The sequence below is a fragment of the Lasioglossum baleicum genome, chromosome 20, assembly GCF_051020765.1.
Source record: "Lasioglossum baleicum chromosome 20, iyLasBale1, whole genome shotgun sequence".
NCBI classification, from domain to species: Eukaryota; Metazoa; Arthropoda; class Insecta; order Hymenoptera; family Halictidae; genus Lasioglossum; species Lasioglossum baleicum.
This window is the reverse complement of record NC_134948.1, coordinates 6,711,989-6,732,376: the sequence shown is the minus strand read 5'-3', so window position 1 is coordinate 6,732,376 and position 20,388 is coordinate 6,711,989. Positions and strand designations below refer to the sequence as shown.

The 20,388-nt window shown below is 41.4% G+C and overlaps 1 protein-coding gene across 3 annotated transcripts in view; it reads right to left on the bottom strand.

Annotated features, from left to right (window-relative positions):
* Nucleotides 1-8,867: 8,867 nt before the first annotated feature.
* Nucleotides 8,868-20,388, bottom strand: part of Stet (stem cell tumor) — a 578,556-nt gene continuing 567,035 nt past the window's right edge. For all 3 annotated transcript variants that reach the window (XM_076444038.1, XM_076444039.1, XM_076444037.1), the window contains 2 exons: nt 15,957-16,112; nt 8,868-14,691 (listed from right to left, as the gene is read on the bottom strand). In XM_076444038.1, the coding sequence (XP_076300153.1) occupies nt 14,450-14,691; nt 15,957-16,112 (398 nt within the window). In that variant the 3' untranslated portion in view covers nt 8,868-14,449. The remainder of the gene's footprint in view (nt 14,692-15,956; nt 16,113-20,388) is intronic.

The window sequence follows — 20,388 nt, the reverse complement described above, 5'->3', positions numbered from 1 at the left end:
TGCAAACAACATTTTAAATAATGGTACAGCAATTTTTAACGGCACCTCAGAGCCTCAGAATTTGTGTGGTTCTATCCACAACATTCAGGACACTCGGTATAACAGAAGCAATTTTATCTTGACCGGAAACTAATTGAGAAATATAATTTAAAATTTTCTACGTGCATTGCTGTCTATATAAATTTCCGAAAAAGTCCACATCTCATTCCTCTATCTTCGTCCGTCATTTTGAAACAAGAGAAACCCGGAAGTTTAAACAAACACTAATAAATTCTAATTAATCTCTCGAATGAAACAATGGTTATTGTGTTCTCCTCTCTCATTGATATGTCAGTATTGAATAACGACGATAACATCTAACATATTGCATAAATAACTTCGGAATAATTAAGGTTAGACTAGCACAAGTAATTCATACATGAAAAAGACCATATCCGAGTGTAGATTCTGTTGTTACACGTGTAGATCGGAAACGTGCACTCATTTAATTACGACTAAGGTGAAGGAAAAGAACATATATCTTAACGAAGTAATAACGAGCGAGGAAGCAATTACTAGAAAGTGAGATTCGAGGATGTGAATCAGTAGAAAGATCACTTTCAAAGCCACACTATAACGGCGTGATTCTTCAGAAAACTATTTTACATAATCGTATTACTGCACTTTCGGACTGGTTTCAACAAATGTCGATATACTTTCGAACGGCGCTGTACTTTGATCAAATGCAGACCTGCACGCAACTTGTTTACGCATGCAATCTGCGTTACAGTCTAGGCAAAAAGTATCAGTTATCATTCTGTAGAAATAACTGACTAATCATACTTGCCTCATGGCAACTTTCCAAAAAATTTTTCAAGTTAAGATAGGCCAGCTTCACTATTGTAATTGCCAAGTTGTGCATTCAATTTCAAACTATTAGTACAAGATAAAGATGTAATAAAAATACAATGCGGATAAAAGATGCAATATGTTGACAAAAGTTCCATAATAAAATAATTAAAGACGAAAATAGTTGAGTCCCAATAAATAGACTGCGGATCTTTGTCCACTTATGGCTATTGACCAAAATTGAAAATCGAACATCCGCAGTCTACTAATAAACCAGAGGTCTTTAGAAGCCCGTCCCACCCTGGTTTCCCAAGAGCCTGCGCTAGAAAGGCGCAGAATGAGTTTCCCGAATGCTGAGCCAACTGTAACAGTATAACTGAACGAGCAATCTGATTCCAGGCGAGCATGCAAGAGTACAGGCTGCGACTGTTGCTTCTGGACCGTTTGCAGCCGACGTCCTCGCCTCCGCCGACCTACAGGTCCAACGCCGGTAGTATCGTGACTCCGGGCACGGCTAGAGAAAGCAGACCGCCGAGCTATTGCGCCAGATCGAATGTTCCGTCGAGCACGAACATCGCGCCTTCGAAGAAGGACGCGAACTTGGTCAGGATCGTTCAGACCGAGTCCGAGCCCGTGATCCTCAGCGGTGACCAGACACCTCCTGTCGCCGCGGTCGAAGTGCTGGCGCACCTCTGATCATGCTACCCCCGTGCTTGCTGGATCTTCCTTCGCTGAAGCGAACAGCTGTCGACCTGATCGACGGGGACACTCGGATTACCCCGCAGTGCAATACGACCCTCTTCAGGGTCCCTCCACGATGACGGCAGCCTCCGCTGAGCCCGACTTGGCAGTCGGGACGCTTCCGGTGCGCCAACTTCCGGGAACACGGATTTGCGAGCGCTTTGACGGCCCGCGTGACGAGTTTTGCGGTTAAACTGAGCCTGCTTCTTCGTCGCAGCATAGTCGGCACCCTCAGTTACCGACACGGGTCTTTGGAAGCATGTGCCTGGCTTTGGTTTGAACATTGAGGAGGAATATTGATCATGGGCGCTGAACTTTTGAGGGTAGTCTTTTTTTGGGGTGGTCTAGAGATTGTGGATCTTTACGCGAATTTTTGTACTTGATGTGGACACTGAAATATTTCTTTCGCTGGCTAAAAAGATTTCGTAGATCTTACGGTAGGAGTGATAGAATAATATTATTGATGTATGTACATGTCTTCCTGTATTTTAGATGTTTGCATATGATATGATTATATAAAGATCCACAGTTTAGCAGGCTACGTTCACATCTGGGGGAACGTTATAGAGTCGGCTAATGGGTGAAAGCTGCCAGTTTTATGAATTTATATCCTACATGAATGTTTCGAGATCGTCTAACGAAGTAATATTTTTATAGTTTGTCGAAATGGGATTGTGCACGAGAATCGGTAGTGTGATAATCTCACTTGGAACGTGCCAAAAATAGAAATATTAATCTTTGAACCAGCTTTCAGCTGGGAATTCTTTTTGATCGTATTCAAACGTGACAATTGCCACAAGTTACCCTAGAAGCTACTCTGAAACTAGCAAGATCGTAGTCTTTTAAAGTTCATGCTCCTAGAAATCTTGTTGTAAGGTGTCTCGAACGTCAAACAATAATTACCTTATCAGTATTCAAAGAGAGCACATCTGTTTCTGTAGACACCGTTTGAACAATGGCGGCAAAACCACGGCCGTCAAAGTGTGAACATTCGGCGCAATTTAAGAAATGTTGTCTCGAACGAGTACGTCGATAAATATATATAAGGTGTTCCAACAAGAGCGCAAAAATTAACTTCTTTTCTTATTTCTTTAAATTTTTTTCTCTATCTCAATCAAGAGGGTAGTTACAAGGAAAAATCGAATAATCAATTTTTGCTCGATTTTCCTTACTTAGCGGTGTATTAAAATTCCGCAAGAAAAATCTGGCGAGTAGTCGCGATCAACGTACATTTTTGAGAATTTTTCAGGATTTTTTGATTGAGAATTCTGATCGTGAAAAATAAGAAATGTTCGAAAAGTGGCGTGCGTTTCAAACGTTGCGCTCTCGTTGGCACGCTGTAATATTCGAGCACACCGACGCCGAAAGAGCGAAGCGCGTAACGAAAATGCGCGACCGTGTGTTGCAAAAGCGGTTTTGCAAATTTGCGTGGCTGACGACGCAGCCGTGCCATTTACAGGCGCTGGTAAATCGACGCTGTTTTGCGGTCGAAGCTAATCGAGCATCCAGCGACAGTTGCGGTCGCCGGTCGAATTAGCGGATTTGTAATCGTAGAACTGATAAGTGTGTACCGGTACGAGGCACGTGTTCCGAACACGTGTTCGCTGAACGTTTATCTTCCGGCGTTTCAACTGCTTTTCCTTTGTGATATATAAATAGGGAACGAGATAATAGGGGTGCGTTTTCCGGGGAAGGGACACGAATTCGCGTGCGCACAAACAAACGTTCCATGGTGGGGACATATTTTTCGCAACTGGTGATAAACAGGACGATAAAGACTCATTCGACGGGGGAGCGTAGATGTTTCTTGTTCGTGTGGACGGGTTGCGAGCTATGGAAACATTTAAATAGAGGGGTGAGTCACTCCAATTCCTAGTTTCATTCTTGACTTGATAAAAACTTAAATAAGGGATTTTTGAAAAATTATAGACACATTTTCTTCGATTTTAAAATTTTACGTGTGCTATAAATGAGTATAGTTTATGTACCAATAGTGAACTATTTGGGTGTTCGAATGTTTCCGTCGCTCGGCAAACATGAAAAGTATTACTTGTACTCACTATAGTATTACTTGCTAGTATTAACATCCTGTTCTACTCCATTGGCCACTAGATGAGATTGTAGAATATTTGTCAGCTGGATCAGCTAGACATCCCTGGCCTTCTGGCAGTTCAGAATTACAATACTCAGGGGATATAGTTACATCCCATTTTGAGATTAAATTCACCATCGGGGCCAGAGCATCAGAGATAATAGAACTCCGAGGTTATTGTCTGACAGAGCCAGAAAATTTATAACAATTTTTCCCAGTTTCTTTGTTGACTTCGGCTCTTTGTATCATACATTTTTCAAATAAGTCAAAGTTTAGTTTACGCAGTTTTCGCTTACGTAATGTCACTGCCCACACTTCGAATAACGAACTCAGTAGATAAATTTTGATCTAACATCGAATTAAAAAAATCTGTGATGATTTTTCATGACATTAGAGACTTTGATGAATGATCAACAACTTGGGCACACACTGCCACAAACTATATTTCTAAGTAAGGTACAAAAGTATATTTTACAATTTTTTTAAGCACAACAACATCGAACAAATTTTTCTATTTAAGTTTATAACAATTCTTACTGCCACGAAGGAAATAATCTCGGAGTTCGACGATTTCAAACATAAGGACGTAATATTTACGTGAAAATGGAAGCCCACAGTTCGGATGTATCAAGTTCTGCGAACAATTTTTCATAAAAATTGTAGAACGATTCGTAAATCACGAATCGTGGACTCTAGAGAACTCATTTCCCTTTTCGTAAATTTTACATTGAATTCTAAATCTCTATTGTCGCATATTATCGTCCATAAAACAGGGGACACGTGTGTAAAGAGAGGTCCAGTGAATCTGTATAAAAAAGAAAGACACTGTTAAGCTTGTCGATAAATCCTCCTTCTAAACGAAGAAGAGTTAGTATCAGAGCTCTACGAAAGAGAAAAACAAATTTTTGTATCGTGTTCTCCTCGAGTGTTTATAGTTTCACATTGTAATATAGTTTTGTGATACGCCTCATTGCAACATGGCGACCAAAAATGGCAAAAACTTTAACTATAAATACTTATATTAGAAAATATTAGCAGAACAAAAAAAAAAGTTAAAACAATGATTCTGAAGAGAAATCGATTTTTAATACATACTACTTCTTCCAGATTGTTCAATGATAGTTTGTGTTCATCACACTTTTCGATGTAACGTAATTTCTCGAGTCTAGATACTTATAGTCAAGTTAAATAACATTTTCTTTCCAGTACAAAGATCGTACGTTCGATGAAAACGTATCGTCGTAAATATTTTAAATATTCCTAAAGATTTTGCGAGGAAAAAGATGTGAAATAAATATTTCCAATGATCATTATGCATATGTATAGACATATATATATATATATATATATATATATATATATATTCAATGTTCAAATACTATCGAACACGATTGTTCGAGCGACTATAGAGCTAGATAAAAGACGAAAATGCATATTCTAAATTTGTAAAAGAAAATTACTCGAAAAAATGGAAAAACACGCTGTAACACGATAATGATTATAGGTGGTTCGAAATGTACGCTAATGTCTCGGTATTTGTGAAAAACGTGTGCGAAAATATTTGTGAAAAATTTACCCCCATTACAACGGGGGCTGTGAAACTTTTTTGCTTTTGATTATTATTTTATGGGACTGTTACTGACGTATCGGTGACAATTTTCTGATTGAAACGTGCCCATGATAACACGAGTAAGCATGCTCGGAAGTATGTGATGTAGGGTATCGTTTCACTCGGGAAAGGATCAGGAAATACGTTGCTAAGAGTTTCATAACGGAACAATTAAAAACAAGAAAGGTTATTCCATTGTCCGGTGTTTCATGGACGATAAGGTAATATCGAGTCATTGAATGACGTCGATGAGAAAGGTGCATCGTCGTTGAGCGATGCGGTTTTAGAGTGTAAGGATGCTACCGAAAGCTTTAACGCCATACAATAACGTTTACTACTCGCTTCGATGTGAAACGACTAACTTTCGACGGCCGTTCGAATGAGAATCGTACTACATATACACATATTTTTGTAATTAATTAATGGTTAACGTGAAGATCGTCGTGAACAGCGTGACTCGAACGCGTTCCCAATGGCGCCCGGTCGGTTTTTTGATATTTAAAATACGAATAGAACGATATCCGACTTCGTAGCTTCCAAGCAGAACTTGTCTTTTATTCCTTTCGAATTTAGCTCGATTTTATCCAGTTAGTGTAAACGTCGGAATTTATCGTAGTGAAAACACACATATACACACGTACGTACACAAACAAACAGACACACACAGAGGATTTACTGATGATAATAGAGAGATCGATGCCTATTGTTGCTCGTTACGGATATGTAAATGACAACGTGGATATAATCTATTTTTCTCGTGCTCGTTTGTTAGCGTCACAGGCTCGATTGTTGTCGGTGGATTGCGAATGTTTATGCGATTTTTCCTTCGGAGTAAGACTAGAGAGGAAGAGAGAGAGAGAGACCTAATCGATTTCGTTCCCGTAGGATTCGAGTTTATACTATGCGCAGGAGGATTCGCAGTCTAGATTATGGGATCGGACACAGTTCTCAAGTATAGATACCCTAAACCCATAGTTTCCCAACGGGACTTGTTGGAATTTCGGTTTACGATTAAGTCCGACGATTAGGGAATAGAAAAATTCGGAGTGATGAAAGTGTTCTTGGACAGTTTGATAGTTAAATGGGGAAAAATGATTTTTGTAAGAGCTATGAGTCAAGGTTGGGAAACTATGCCCAAGCGATTTCGAGCGATTCGAAACAAGCTTGGCCCGACTCGTTAATTTAATTCCCCCCCACGTCCCGTTAATTAAATAGATCATTAACCGATATCGTAGCCCATGTATAATACTTTCGTCTATTACATCGAGTACCGTGTGTACGATTCCGACAGACTTGACAGTAAGTAGGACTGTAAGAGAGAGAGACGTGGGAGCGAGAGTTTCGGAAGGCGGCCTTAACTAGTGGTGGGATCAAGTTGACGATACAATGATTTTCTAAATGAAAAATCAGCGCATATGTTGCACGAATCTTGTACGAAATTCTTCCGAATGTCTTCGAGTTTGCTACCTTCGTTGTACATTGCTCAAAATCGCTTTTCATTGAAAAATATGCTACTTTAAATAATTATTCAAGCTCTGGGTACGTCTGACTCGAATTTTCCAAGATGGCGCATGGTCCTCCATCTTGGAGAACGCAACATTACACAAGCTCTCAGAGTGTTTTTAAATTTGCAATTGAATAATAAATGAACTACGTGAATATTAAGACTGCAAATGCTCTGTTTAATTAACTATATTTCTTAAACATGAGAGTTTGATTGATACGACTGCGGATTTTGTGTGTTCATGCCATACGAACGTGTCTAACGCACTAAAATGTTTTATATTTTATATGATACTTTTAACCAATCTCGTTTCTACAGAAATGTCTACGTGAAGATTTTTAATTTCGTAAGAACTATTTCGCCGTCATTCCATTAGATTTTAATTAAATTATTATTAATTCCACGTACTGCCATTCTGTTTTGAAATACTTCCGTGTAAGAGTTAATCGATCATGTTTCGTTTTGTGTCGAGTAGAGAACAATGCTTGATCCCGTCACTAGCCTTAACCAAACTCGCACTGATTCGTGATATGAGAACAGATCAACTAAGAGTCATCGATCGAATGAACATATTGTTCCTTGATATTATTGTAGGACAATTTGTATATTTACGAGAACAAATATATTTATCTGACTTACCTGCTCCTCCTCGTGATTCTGCGTACCCGTAGTTTATTCAGGATTTTTGCAGATTTACATTTTCGAACCCGGACAGCATACGACGTCTTAAAGACATCTATTTCAAGTCTGGAAGTCTTGCGTCCTAAGAAGACTCTTTAACGTTTACGTCTTTGAGACCATAAACAGTGTGGTTTCTATATACCCATAAGCTAGCAGTAAGTATTAGCATTGGTATTATTTGTTCCAGTTTTTGCTTCAATTTCAACTTCAATTTCAATTTTTCTATTTCAACTTCAATTTTTCAATTTCAACTTCAATTTCCATTTCAACTTCAATTTTTCAATTTCAACTTAAAATAAAAAAATTTCGACTTCAATTCCCATTTCAACTTCAACTTCAATTTTTATTATTTTTATAGTGATTTTAATTGCAATAGTTATTTTAATTACACTTTTTATGTCAATTCCACATGGGTCCTTCTGATAAAGCTAGGTATAACTTTAAACTCGTTTTTGTCGAAATCTATTTTTACTCTTACCTTCTTTTAATTTAATCGACATTTATGGACTTCTCTCACGAACGTCTCATGAACGTCTTCTAGATGTCAAACAGACGTCTTAAAGACATACCGTTTTCTAACCCAAGACGTTCAGGACGTTCGGAAGAAGTTCGGAACAAATTCAACGAAAATGCGAATAAAAAGAGAATGAAATAAATGTGACTGTAACTAACTATTTCTGAGAGTATTTAGCATCATATATTTTCATACAATTTCGAAGGGGAAGAGAAAAAATGGCCGCAACATAATTTTCGAACAAATTGTTTTTAACAGTTTCAAGCAAAAATATTTCAGTTAATATTGTTTAAAATTATTTTTGCAGGGGGAAGAGAGAAAGCAGTCGGTTCTTCACAAAAATTTTATTTTCCGCACATTCCTCGCGTTCCTTTTACAACTTTTGCTACGATTTTTATACAATTTACAAAAGATCCATCGTCCTCATCATCATCCATCATCATCATCATCATCCTAAACGGATCGTGGCTCATAGCCGGAAACAAACAGATCGGAAAAAAGTATACGTCGATTTCGAATAAAGAAGATATGTGTACGCCGGCGAACGGTGCGACGACGATTAGAATAATTTATTACATAAGTGGACAACAATAAGTAACAGCTACAGCGACGATAATATCATTAGTCGCGCGAGGGGAAACTGTTGAATCTTTTTTTCTTCCCGGCGTTTGTTTCCCTGTTCGTTTTGTTTCTCTCGTTTTACTAGCTCCGCCTCTTTGGCTTGTGAACGGATTACGACTGACCGTAAATATAGTATAAATAAATAAATAAACGTGCGAACGATGCTCGATCTCGATCAGCAGTTCGGCTTCCCCCTAATTAAAAAAACGTGACTACCTTACGGTTGATTCGCACTCGCGAGGAACCTGCTCGATGATGCGAAAACCACCGTGGTTAGATAACAATTTCAATTATTTATAATCTCGAAAGTTTTATGATGATATGACCAGAAACATATTGCAAAAATAATTGTCAAGAATACTTCTTCAAGAAAAGAACAACTTTATCTTACTGTTAATTCAGAGTAATGGAACACAAAATTGTTAAACGAGCCGTTAATGCAATAAATTAATTTTTGTCGGATTCCGAGGTTCATAACATTTGTTCGAAATTTTACAATTTTACAATTTGTATATCGTCGGCGGTTTTCGTTGACCATCGACCAGTGAATTTCACTAAAATTTATCTAAAACAAAGCGACTGGCCTCCATGACTAATTTAAAAATGTAAGTCTGAAACCTCTGCCGAAATTCTCCCCACTCATACTCGTATCTAAAAGTTAATAAACAATGCCCAGAAACAGGAGTTAAAAGTTAGCATAATAATACTAGCAGAATACCAAACAGCGAATTTTATGCGTTTTTAGTTTTTTGTTTTTACACACAGAACCTCTGATTATTAGCATAAGCATCCGCCATTTGGGTCTGCGAATTTCGCAATTAAATTATCATAATCGTGTGACGATTTGAGCAGCGATAGCAAGAAAGGACGACAAGACGATGTTTTAACTTAGAAAAATAATTTAATGGGCGATCAGGATGAGAAACACTCGTCGACGCTGCTTACAATCTGCTTATGGTAACGACGAACGCAGGATTTCGATAAATAAGTAAACGCTGCAATCAATATTCCATAGTTGATTGTTTATCAATTGTTTATCGGCAGTCTAACCGCTCGCGAAAAATAATTTCCTCTTTGACTCGCACGTTCTTCTCCTAAATTTATCGAATATGATTGTACTGGCGGAAATAAATATATATATTCGATGTTTGATTCTAATGAACATTTTGGTCTCGCTCGAAGACGCCATCTTGTGGAAAAGTATACGCGTTGAATAAATACTAATTACGTTTGCTAACGAATCGATACAAAAACTGGGTTCTCGAAAGTTTTCAGCGTTGCCTCCTCGTTTTAGTTTACTGTACCGTAAAGTGAGAGTCGTGGTCTCTTTACAATCCTCGAACTACTTTGATTTTTAGCGATCGATTTCAATTCTTCTTCCAATTTCTTTACTAATTCGGACAAAGTTGTAGCAAAGGGTTCGTGAAGTTTCGATCTTATTGTTAAAACAATTATGCTGACATTTTACTGTAGACACTTGCCGGCCATATTGGAAAAGAATACTAACGTTGAATCATCGTGAAGACTAACAAAAATAGTGTTTCCCTTTTTTATGCAAATTAGGACAAAGTTGTAGCGAAGGGTTCGTGTAGTTTCGATTTTAAAACAATTATGCAGACATTTTACTGTAGACACTTGCCGGCCATATTGGCAAAGAATACTAACGTTGAATCATCGTGAAGACTAACAAAAATAGTGTTTTCCTTTTTCTGCAAATTAGGATAAATTTGTAGTAAAAGGTATATGTCAATTCTGTTTTAAAATAAGTATTGTTATTGTACTTTAGATAGAAACTCGGCGGCCATATTGGTAGAGAATACTGTCGTGAAATCGCCATCAAAACCAACACGAATACTGCTACAGTTAACAAAATGGAGAATACAGCACTCACTGTGCTTCAAAAATTATTTATCTATTTTCCCGTTCACGAAGAAGCAATTCCGCAAAACTCGAAGTAGTTCTTCGCAGCCATACTCGCGGTGAAGGATGTTAAAAAATGCCTCACAACCGTAAAGTAGTCGGAAGTCGCCTTGGAATAGCATTTTGCGAGCGTTCGATGCGGAAGGAGAAAAAAAAAGAGAAGCTGAAGAGAAAAGATGCGCTCGAAAAATCGCGACTTTCGGCCTTTCATTTTGTGTTCGTTCGAACACGAAAGCGACATTATCCTTCGTGTAATCAACGGAAGAAGGAAAACTGCTCCTCCTCGGCAATGTCTTAGTGTTTTAGCTGCCCCTTGCCGCTACTAATTGACTAGCATCGTTAATCACTCTCGGTTTGAACTCGCTCGCTTATTTCGCCTTCGACTCTTTGGTACCGAACTTCTTCTTCCTCGAGGGGGAACAGAGGGAGTAATCGGACCCCGAAGAGCTTGTTGTAGCTCCTCTGGCCCTTTACCGGCAGTGGAATTCCCCTGGAACCGGAGCGCCCCTTCCGCCATTTTAACTTTGTAAGCAGTTCCAGCAAAATAAATTACGAATATACATATTTCTAGACTGCAATTGTTTCTTTATACTGTAAATTATCTAGAAAATTTTTAGGCGACGAGAAAGAATTAAAATGGCAGCGGGGACGCTGGGATTCCATGGATTGGAGGATAGCTCCTCTGGCCCTTTACCGGCAGTGGAATTCCCCTGGAACCGAAGCGTCCCTTCCGCCATTTTAACCATGCAAGCAGTTCCAGCAAAATAAATTACGAATATACATATTTGTAGAAAACAATTGTTTCTGTAAATTGCAAAATCTGGATTTACTCGGTTTGTCTAGAACATTTTTGGGCGACGAGAAAGGATCAAAATGACAGCGGGGACGCTGGGATTCCACGGGTTGGAGGATCGGTCGATCGAGCGGAGGACGCGTCTCGTCCACGAACGGTAGATCGACCGATAAAAATACTATAAAAGGTAATCCTTGGATCGGGTGGCGAATCGACTTCTCGCCGATTACATTTGTACGACACGAGGCGCCCGGGATAAATTGGCTCCGCTTCTCGGGGGGGGAAGAGGGACAAGAAGAGAAAGAAGACGGAATTTGCCGAGCGGACTCGAGGAGATCGACGAAAAATCGGCGTCGCGTCGCGTCGGTCCGACGCCCCGAACCGGAGAAAAAACTATATCAATAAATAGAATGAGCTCTGCGCGGCGACGTTGCTCCGACGGCAACACGCGAATAAGTTAAACGACACACGCGGGACAAACGAAAATGGCGCTCTGAAACCGACTTTTACAAACACACACCGACTTGGACTCGCGCGAAACTTGCGAACGGGGCTCCGCGAATTCTTTAGACGCTGTTGCGGACTGCGCGGGGATCCTCTTTGGGCTTGTATTTCAATGTTTCATTAAGATCGCACCAATTTTTTGCATTATTTCACTGTTCGAACGTTTAAAACGTTCGTTTAAAGAACCTAGGTCAAGCAGGAGCGCAGATTGCCACCTGGGGCACCACTCTAGGCCCGTGGGGGCCGGAATGAACGGAGCCACGCCCATTCGAGGCGGTCCAATCAAGGAAAGAGCAAGATACATAGGCTTTTCTGTGAAGTTCGAGAATTTCTCCTTCTAGTTTACTCGTGGGAGGATAGATTGCCCTCTGAGGCAACATTCTGGCTCCATTAGAACTTGTAGCAACGAAGCCACGCCCACTTGCGGCGGTCCATACAGAGAGAAAACAAGACAAATGTGTTTCTAGTGAAGATAGAGAGTCTTCTTGCTCTTCGGTGGCGAATTGCTCTCTGGGACATCGCTCTGGTCCTGCTAGAGCCAGGAGCAATTAAGCCACGCCCACTCAGGGCGGTCCACCAAAAGAAACAGCAAAATAACTAGGTTTACAGTGGAGATTTTTCTTTCTCTAATTGTATTTGAATTTAATAATGGCTCCTAGGGGCAATCTGGGAGCTCCAGAAGAGCATTTATTGCCAGTGCTTGGTCTAGTGGACGTATAGAAGCTGCCCCTTCGATTCGAGAATGCTTAAAATTGGTGGGAATTTTTTGCTCGCTCACAATACTCGTGCACCGTTCGAATCAATCCGACCTAACAGTTAATCTTTGCCTTCTAATTATAGAATAGTTTTCGTTATAGAAATATATGGATTAATTTAATAAAAATAGTTTATGTATATTACAAGTCGAGTGACAGATCAATTTCTTCTTCTTCGCTCAATTGCAAAAATCGCAAGAACATTAATGCAACGATCGACCGAACGGTGCTCGAGGGAGAAACGTGTACAGCTGAACAGTACATCTATCATTATTATTATTATTCAGCGACACAGTGAAACTAGATTTCTTCCGTTTCCGTTAGTTTTAATCTGTAAGTTAGGCACTTGTGCAAGATTACTTTGTACAAGCACGCTAGTTTTATCGTAGTACTATTCTGTGGGAGGAGCTTCGAAGGTGTCTAACTCTAGCATGTGTGGTCACTAACGCGATAGCGTGTCTCTGCGCGAGACTGTGATTTCGACAGAACATATCCAAGTTACGTAGATGAGAAACAAGAGAAATTTTCAGGATATTGTTTAAACTAAACGAAACGTTGACTAAGCGTACCTCCAGTTTCAAAATCCCACGTCTTCAACGAACACACGGAACAAAGACCTACCACTAACCCCGAGCTAGACTCAAAATCACAGCCCCCCAAGTCCCTCTTCGCGTCTTCATAGTATCTTCATACCCAGAAGAGGATCCCGCGCAAAATACCCAAAGCGTCGTCCCCATCTTTACGACCTTGCGATCATCGGACTAGATCGCGTGACTTCATTCATCATCATCTAATCATTCCCAGCCCCGTTCTCCATTCGTCCTTCACACACGCACACGCACACAAGCACACGCAGGCCCGCGATCGCCATCATCATCTATGTACAGAACTATTTACAGTTTACTCTGGTATACAGGTTAGACCGATCGCCCGAGCCGCCGAGGAAGACGGCCACGACGACCTTGGAACAGCTGGGACCATTCTCCGATCATCGCCTCTCGATCGCCTCCAGGTGTCCAGCGATCTCTCAACGATCATCGAGAACTCTCATCGAAGAATGAACCGCTGAGACGATTTTCCTCTTCGCTTCTTCAGGAACTCTTACGCTGGTTTCACAGCGCGTCCTCTTCGTCCGCGTCCTTCCTCGACCAGGTCCTCCCCCCAAAAAAATCAGAAAGGGTGACTCGACATCTTTGGTTTCTCGCAGCCTCCGTGTTGTTCGTCTCGTCTCCCTCGGGGAGGTGTATCTCGAATCTTTGGTTTTCTCGCGGCGGGAAGGTTGCTCGCGACAGAGGACTCCTTCAGGGTTTCAATTAACGGCGTTCTTCGAGATCCGGTGTCTTTTTTCTATGAGGATCGAGAGAGGGTGCCGTGAGAAATCGGCGAGATCGATCCTCGTTTTCTTCTTATCGGCTGTCCTGACCATCGTTTCCCTTTGCCTGATGGTTTTTTGCAATCGAACGGTGCTCCTTCAAGCTCCCGAGACCACCTTCTCCCTCCTCCTCCTCCTCTTCCTCGGATTTCCATATTCCGATCGGTCGGCCATTAGAGGTCTTCTTGTTTGTCCGAGGTCGCCGGCCACTCGGCGGGATTTTTCCCGCTCGATTTATCCCCTCTCCTCCTCCTCCTCCACCCCTGAAGACTGAATATTCCCGTCCGGTTCCTCTTCATTCATATTCGATCGGTCCCCTCGTCCTCCGCGGCGGGAAAACGACGCGTTTTTCCGAAGGGGCTCTCCTCCTCTGCTGCTCGCAGGCTCCCTCCTCCGTTCCGGAGGAGGATCCTCGAGAGAGGATCGTTGTTGGCTTCTTCGACGTTCCCTGGCCGCCGTCGTTCAGCTTCGCGTTACGTTCTTCTAGGCTGGCCGTACGCGAAGCTGACCTCACGTCATGGGTAGTCCGGGTGCATCAGGTTGTACATGATCGCGAAGATCGTGCACGCCGCGTACACCCCTAACGCCACCCACCAGAGAAGCTGCTCGTGCAACCGTTGCTCGAAGTTCTTCAGCACGAGCAAACCGATCGTCAGGCCTGCCAGCGCGCCGGTCAGGTGTGCCACGTACGAGACAGGCGGACCCATCTGCTCGGCTGCGTACCTGTCGTAGATGGCGAACCCCACGTCCGCGCTCGCTGCAAAGGGAACAGATTGTTAGGAGATTGCAGGGGGCTACCTAAGGCTAGAATTGACCATAATTTTTACCCAATTCGTGCTACTTCATGTTCTAGGGGACCTGGGTGTACCTCTAAGACATTGAGGAGCTAGGTAGGTAGCTTACGAAATGGCAAGACTCCCTACCCAAGGCTATCTAAGGCTACCGAAGGTTAGAATTGCCCATCATTTTTATCCAATTCGTGCAATTTCAAGTTTTAGGGGACCTAAATAATGAGCTAGCATTAGGAGCTTATTTCAGCTAGAGTTGTTTAGAGGCTGGAGAGACTAGGCCAACTAGTAACCATCTAGGTGTAACCATGGCTCGTGATTGAGGACTCATAGCGTTCAGCTTGGGTAAAGCAAAATTCCCTAGGATAAAGGTAGATCTAAAACTATCTAAGACTAAAATACACCGGGAGTCGTCAGATCAGGGGAATCACGGTGAGGTGATGTACCCCCTCTCTGATGACCAGACCAGTCCACGGTACGGGCACCATGGTCTACGGTCTTAGTGGGGGACGTTGGAGTGTGCGCATGGTGCTGGAATGGGATACTGGAAGGGGAAAAGGAGGAGAGAAAATGAAGCCGGTTTCTACCTCATCTGGCGACACTGAGTACAACGGAGACGGAACGCGTCATGTGACCAGGTCGTGGCGGAAGCGTGGGAGAACAGCGTCGTGGAAGGGGAAGTTAGAGTGGGGGGACAAGTCTTAATCTGGCGACTCTGAGTCAGTGCTTCGATTGAGCCCAACCTTTTTGATACGATGGATGGCCGCTAGAGGCGCTGCGCGGAAAAACAGTAACGTATCTACTATTGGGTAGATGAAATGGGGTTCCTTGAGCACCCCGCAGAATTTTAAAAAATTTATATGATTTGATTCTGAAAAATGAATGTATAACAAGTGTATTTGTGTATATTTTGTAACTCGTAGGACACGTCCTGGAGTCTTTTTGTCCGGTATGATTATTTCGATACATTCCCGCCAATATAACTGCCTCAGGGCTCTGGCCGCTCTGCTACCCAATAGTAGATACGTTACTGTTTTTCCTCGCAGCGCCTTTAGCGGCCATCCGTCGTATCAAAAAGGTTGGGCTCAATCGAAGCACTGCTCTGAGTGAGTATACCCAATTCGTGCTACTTCCCTAGAAAGGGAACTATGCGTAAGTCCCAAGACGATGGACCGCCTAATTCTACAGCTAAGCTATTCTACATTTATCAGGTGAATTAACGAAGGTATCTTACCGATAACGAAGATGCCTATTAGCCGAACGATGCCGAACTCCATGTTGTTGTAGTTGAGGAGGACGTTGGCGAGGTGGGCCGCAAGAAGAGCGTAAACGCCCCCGCTGGCGCCGACGAGGTACACGTCCGTGTCGAACACCGAAGTGCCCAGGGAGCCTGTAAACGTAACAAGAAAACCCATTGTTACATTGCGTCTACTTGTAGTATAGTGCTACGCGGTTACGGTAATACCGTCTTCGGTCTATATATTTAGTCTATGCCCGCTCTCTCTCTCTCTCTCTCTTTCTGCTGTTTGCTCTGTCTTCCCTACTCCCCGAGGGAACCTCTTTGCGGATGCTCGAGATTTGATCGGATGAATTTTCATTGAAGTAGAAACAAACGATAAAAGGTTCTACACTCTGTCCTCCTACTATTCCTCTCGAAGGGAGGGTACACATTCGCCACCCTCGTAAAAACGGATGTATGAACGGGGATCGATAAATAGTTTTGTCAGGGATGCGCCGGGTTAGTGCTGCTTTACGATCGGGACGTGACTTCTTCGAGGTTTTGGGGATTAAGATGTTTGTACCTGGCTCACCAGTTGTTACCTTCCCGGGGGGGGGGGGGGGCGCTCGATTTTGTGGTCGGGGACCGTCAACCCTTCGGCTGACTAGAGTTTTCCTGGTAAAAGGGATGCGACATTTTATTACTTTTCCGGAACGAAAATCCATCAAATTTGTAGCCCATCCTCGAATTCGATAACAACCATTACTCCCATATACAGGGTGGTCCACGCAACTTGCACACCTATAATAACTTCTAAAGTATGCGTTGCTCGAAAAAGTTTTGTATACAGAAGTTGCATGGTCTGGAGGGGTACATTATGTAGTATATTTATTTCTTTTTACAGACGGACGCGTAAAGGACATATGAAGGTCAACTTCATTTTTTTATATGGAATGAGATTTTCTTTAATACATCAATCGATGCAGCTGGACATCCGTTATAAAAAAAGTACTAACCTATGTATGTCGAGAAGTTAGTAGTTCAGGAGATATTTCAATTTAAATAGCTCTAAAATACCATTACTGTTGTACTAAGACGTTAGTGTTTACTTACTTATGTAACGTCTTAGTACACGACAGTAATGGTATTTTAGAGTCATTTAAATTGAAATATCTCCTGAACTACTAACTTTTCGACATACATAGTACTTTTTTTATAACGAATGTCCAGCTGCATCGATTGATGTATTAAAAAATACCTCATTCCATTAAAAAAAAATGAAGTTGACCTTCATATGTCTTTTACGCGTCCACCTGTAAAAATATAAATACACAACACAATGTATCCCTTCAGACCATGCAACTTCTGTATACAAAATACTTTTTCGTGCAACGCATACTTTCGAAGTTATTATAGCTGTGCAAGTTACGTGGACCACCCTGTATACATATACGGGGTGTCGCAGCTATAACTTGACAACCTTGAATATCTCGCTTAGTTTTAGTAACAGAAAAAAATCGTTACAGGACAATATTAACCTAAACGAAGGGGCAACATAATGATTGGGAAGAAACTTTTTTCAAGGTCATTTTTTTTCTAGATATCAAGGTCATCAATTTTTTTTTTAATGGAACTATATACATATTTTTTTTATCGCGATGTAATAGTAGGGGTGAAGTCCTCTTCAATGACGTATTATACAATGACCTTCGTGCGACATTGGGCGTGAAGGCACCATTTTTGGCGGAAAACTCAAACTGATGGACCGTATACACTTTACTTTCGCGGGAATGTGGGTCACACGGGAATTTCGGCGGCAGATTCGAATGTTCCGGGGACACAGCCACTTTTCTAATGAAGGGAGGCAGCGCGAAATATTCGCGATTGCGTATCGCGCGCAGGCAAACGGGCATTAATCTCTTCGCACACGGGACTGCGAGTTATTGGCCGTTCCGCAGCAGACAGACAACCATCGGCTGACACGTGGGAATTTGACCGATTGGCCTCCTATCCTTCTCTCTCTCTCTCTCCCTCTCTCTCTCTCTCTTTCGGTACACCGGTCAACAAATTACACCGCGCCGATATCGGAGCAGTGTTGATTACTGTTTTACTATCCTGTCATCGGCAACTTTATTTCCATTAGCCTGCTCCCGTTCCCAACCTATCATCTACCTCGCAGCCATTTATTCTACTTACTAACACCTTCGGGAGACACTACTTCTGTGTATATCCTCCGAGAGGATGTCGATGACAATGCTAAATATTTGTTTGCGCTCTGGATTCTCGCAACAGCAACGTTGCGGTCTCAGAAAGTCTACATTCTTGTTATATAAATGTTTAAAATATAAGTTACGTACATGTGTGAAACACATCTTATGTATGAATCTACAGTGAATAAATAAAGACAATGTTGTGGAAAAATGTAATCGCGTATTTATTTATTCAACCACCAAGTTTTATCGAACGTCCGACTTCTCGTTGACTTGTACTACTGAATTTTCGGGATAAGTTTCGGCCGGCTGATTTGTGGTTGAGTTGTACTACTGAAATTCGTGCCACCACCTTGCACATCATGTTCTCCTAATACAAATTAAATTTTCGAGATTTTCGGAAATCGTTGGGTTTGTATTAGGAGAGCATGATGTGCAAGGAGGTGGCACGAATTTCAGTAGTACAACTCAACGACAAGCCAGACGGTCGAAATTTTACGAAAATTTTCGAAAATCTCGAAAATTGAACTTTGTATTAGGAGAACATGATGTGCAAGGAGGTGGCACGAATTTCAGTAGTACAACTCAACGACAAGCCAGACGGTCGAAATTTTACGAAAATTTTCGAAAATCTCGAAAATTGAACTTTGTATTAGGAGAACATGATGTGCAAGGAGGTGGCACGAATTTCAGTAGTACAACTCAACGACAAGCCAGACGGTCGAAATTTTACGAAAATTTTCGAAAATCTCGAAAATTGAACTTTGTATTAGGAGAACACGAGGTCGAAGGAGGTATTCGAAATTCAGTAGTACAACTCAACGACAAGCCAGACGGTCGAAATTTTACGAAAATTTTCGAAAATCTCGAAAATTGAACTTTGTATTAGGAGAACATGATGTGCAAGGAGGTGGCACGAATTTCAGTAGTACAACTCAACGACAAGCCAGACGGTCGAAAATTTTCGAAAATCTCGAAAATTGAACTTTGTATTAGGAGAACATGATGTCGAAGGAGGTATTCGAAATTCAGTAGTACAACTCAACGACAAGCCAGACAGTTGAAATTTTACGAAAAGTTTCAAAAATCTCGAAAATTGAACTTTGTATTAGGAGAACATGATGTGCAAGGAGGTGGCACGAATTTCAGTAGTACAACTCAACGACAAGCCAGACGGTCGAAATTTTACGAAAATTTTCGAAAATCTCGAAAATTGAACTTTGTATTAGGAGAACATGAGGTCGAAGGAGGTATTCGAAATTCAGTAGTACAACTCAACGACAAGCCAGACGGTCGAAATTTTACGAAAATTTTCGAAAATCTCGAAAATTGAACTTTGTATTAGGAGAACATGATGTGCAAGGAGGTGGCACGAATTTCAGTAGTACAACTCAACGACAAGCCAGACGGTCGAAAATTTTCGAAAATCTCGAAAATTGAACTTTGTATTAGGAGAACATGATGTCGAAGGAGGTATTCGAAATTCAGTAGTACAACTCAACGACAAGCCAGACAGTTGAAATTTTACGAAAAGTTTCAAAAATCTCGAAAATTGAACTTTGTATTAGGAGAACATGATGTGCAAGGAGGTGGCACGAATTTCAGTAGTACAACTCAACGACAAGCCAGACGGTCGAAATTTTACGAAAATTTTCGAAAATCTCGAAAATTGAACTTTGTATTAGGAGAACATGATGTCGAAGGAGGTATTCGAAATTCAGTAGTACAACTCAACGACGAGCCAGACGGTCGAAATTTTACGAAAATTTTCGAAAATCTCGAAAATTGAACTTTGTATTAGGAGAACATGATATCGAAGGAGGTGGGACGAAATTCAGTAGTACAAGTCAACGACAAGTCAGACGGCCGAAAATTCGCGAAAATTTTCGAAAATCTCGAAAATCGACTTTTGTATTAGGAGAACATGAGGTCGAAGGAGGTATTCGAAATTCAGTAGTACAACTCAACGACAAGCCAGACAGTTGAAATTTTACGAAAAATTTCAAAAATCTCGAAAATTGAACTTTGTATTAGGAGAACATGATATCGAAGGAGGTGGCACGAAATTCAGTAGTACAAGTCAACGACAAGTCAGACGGCCGAAAATTCGCGAAAATTTTCGAAAATCTCGAAAATCGACTTTTGTATTAGGAGAACATGTGGTCGAAGGAGGTATTCGAAATTCAGTAGTAAAAGTCAACGACAAGTCAGACGGCCGAAAATTCGCGAAAATTTTC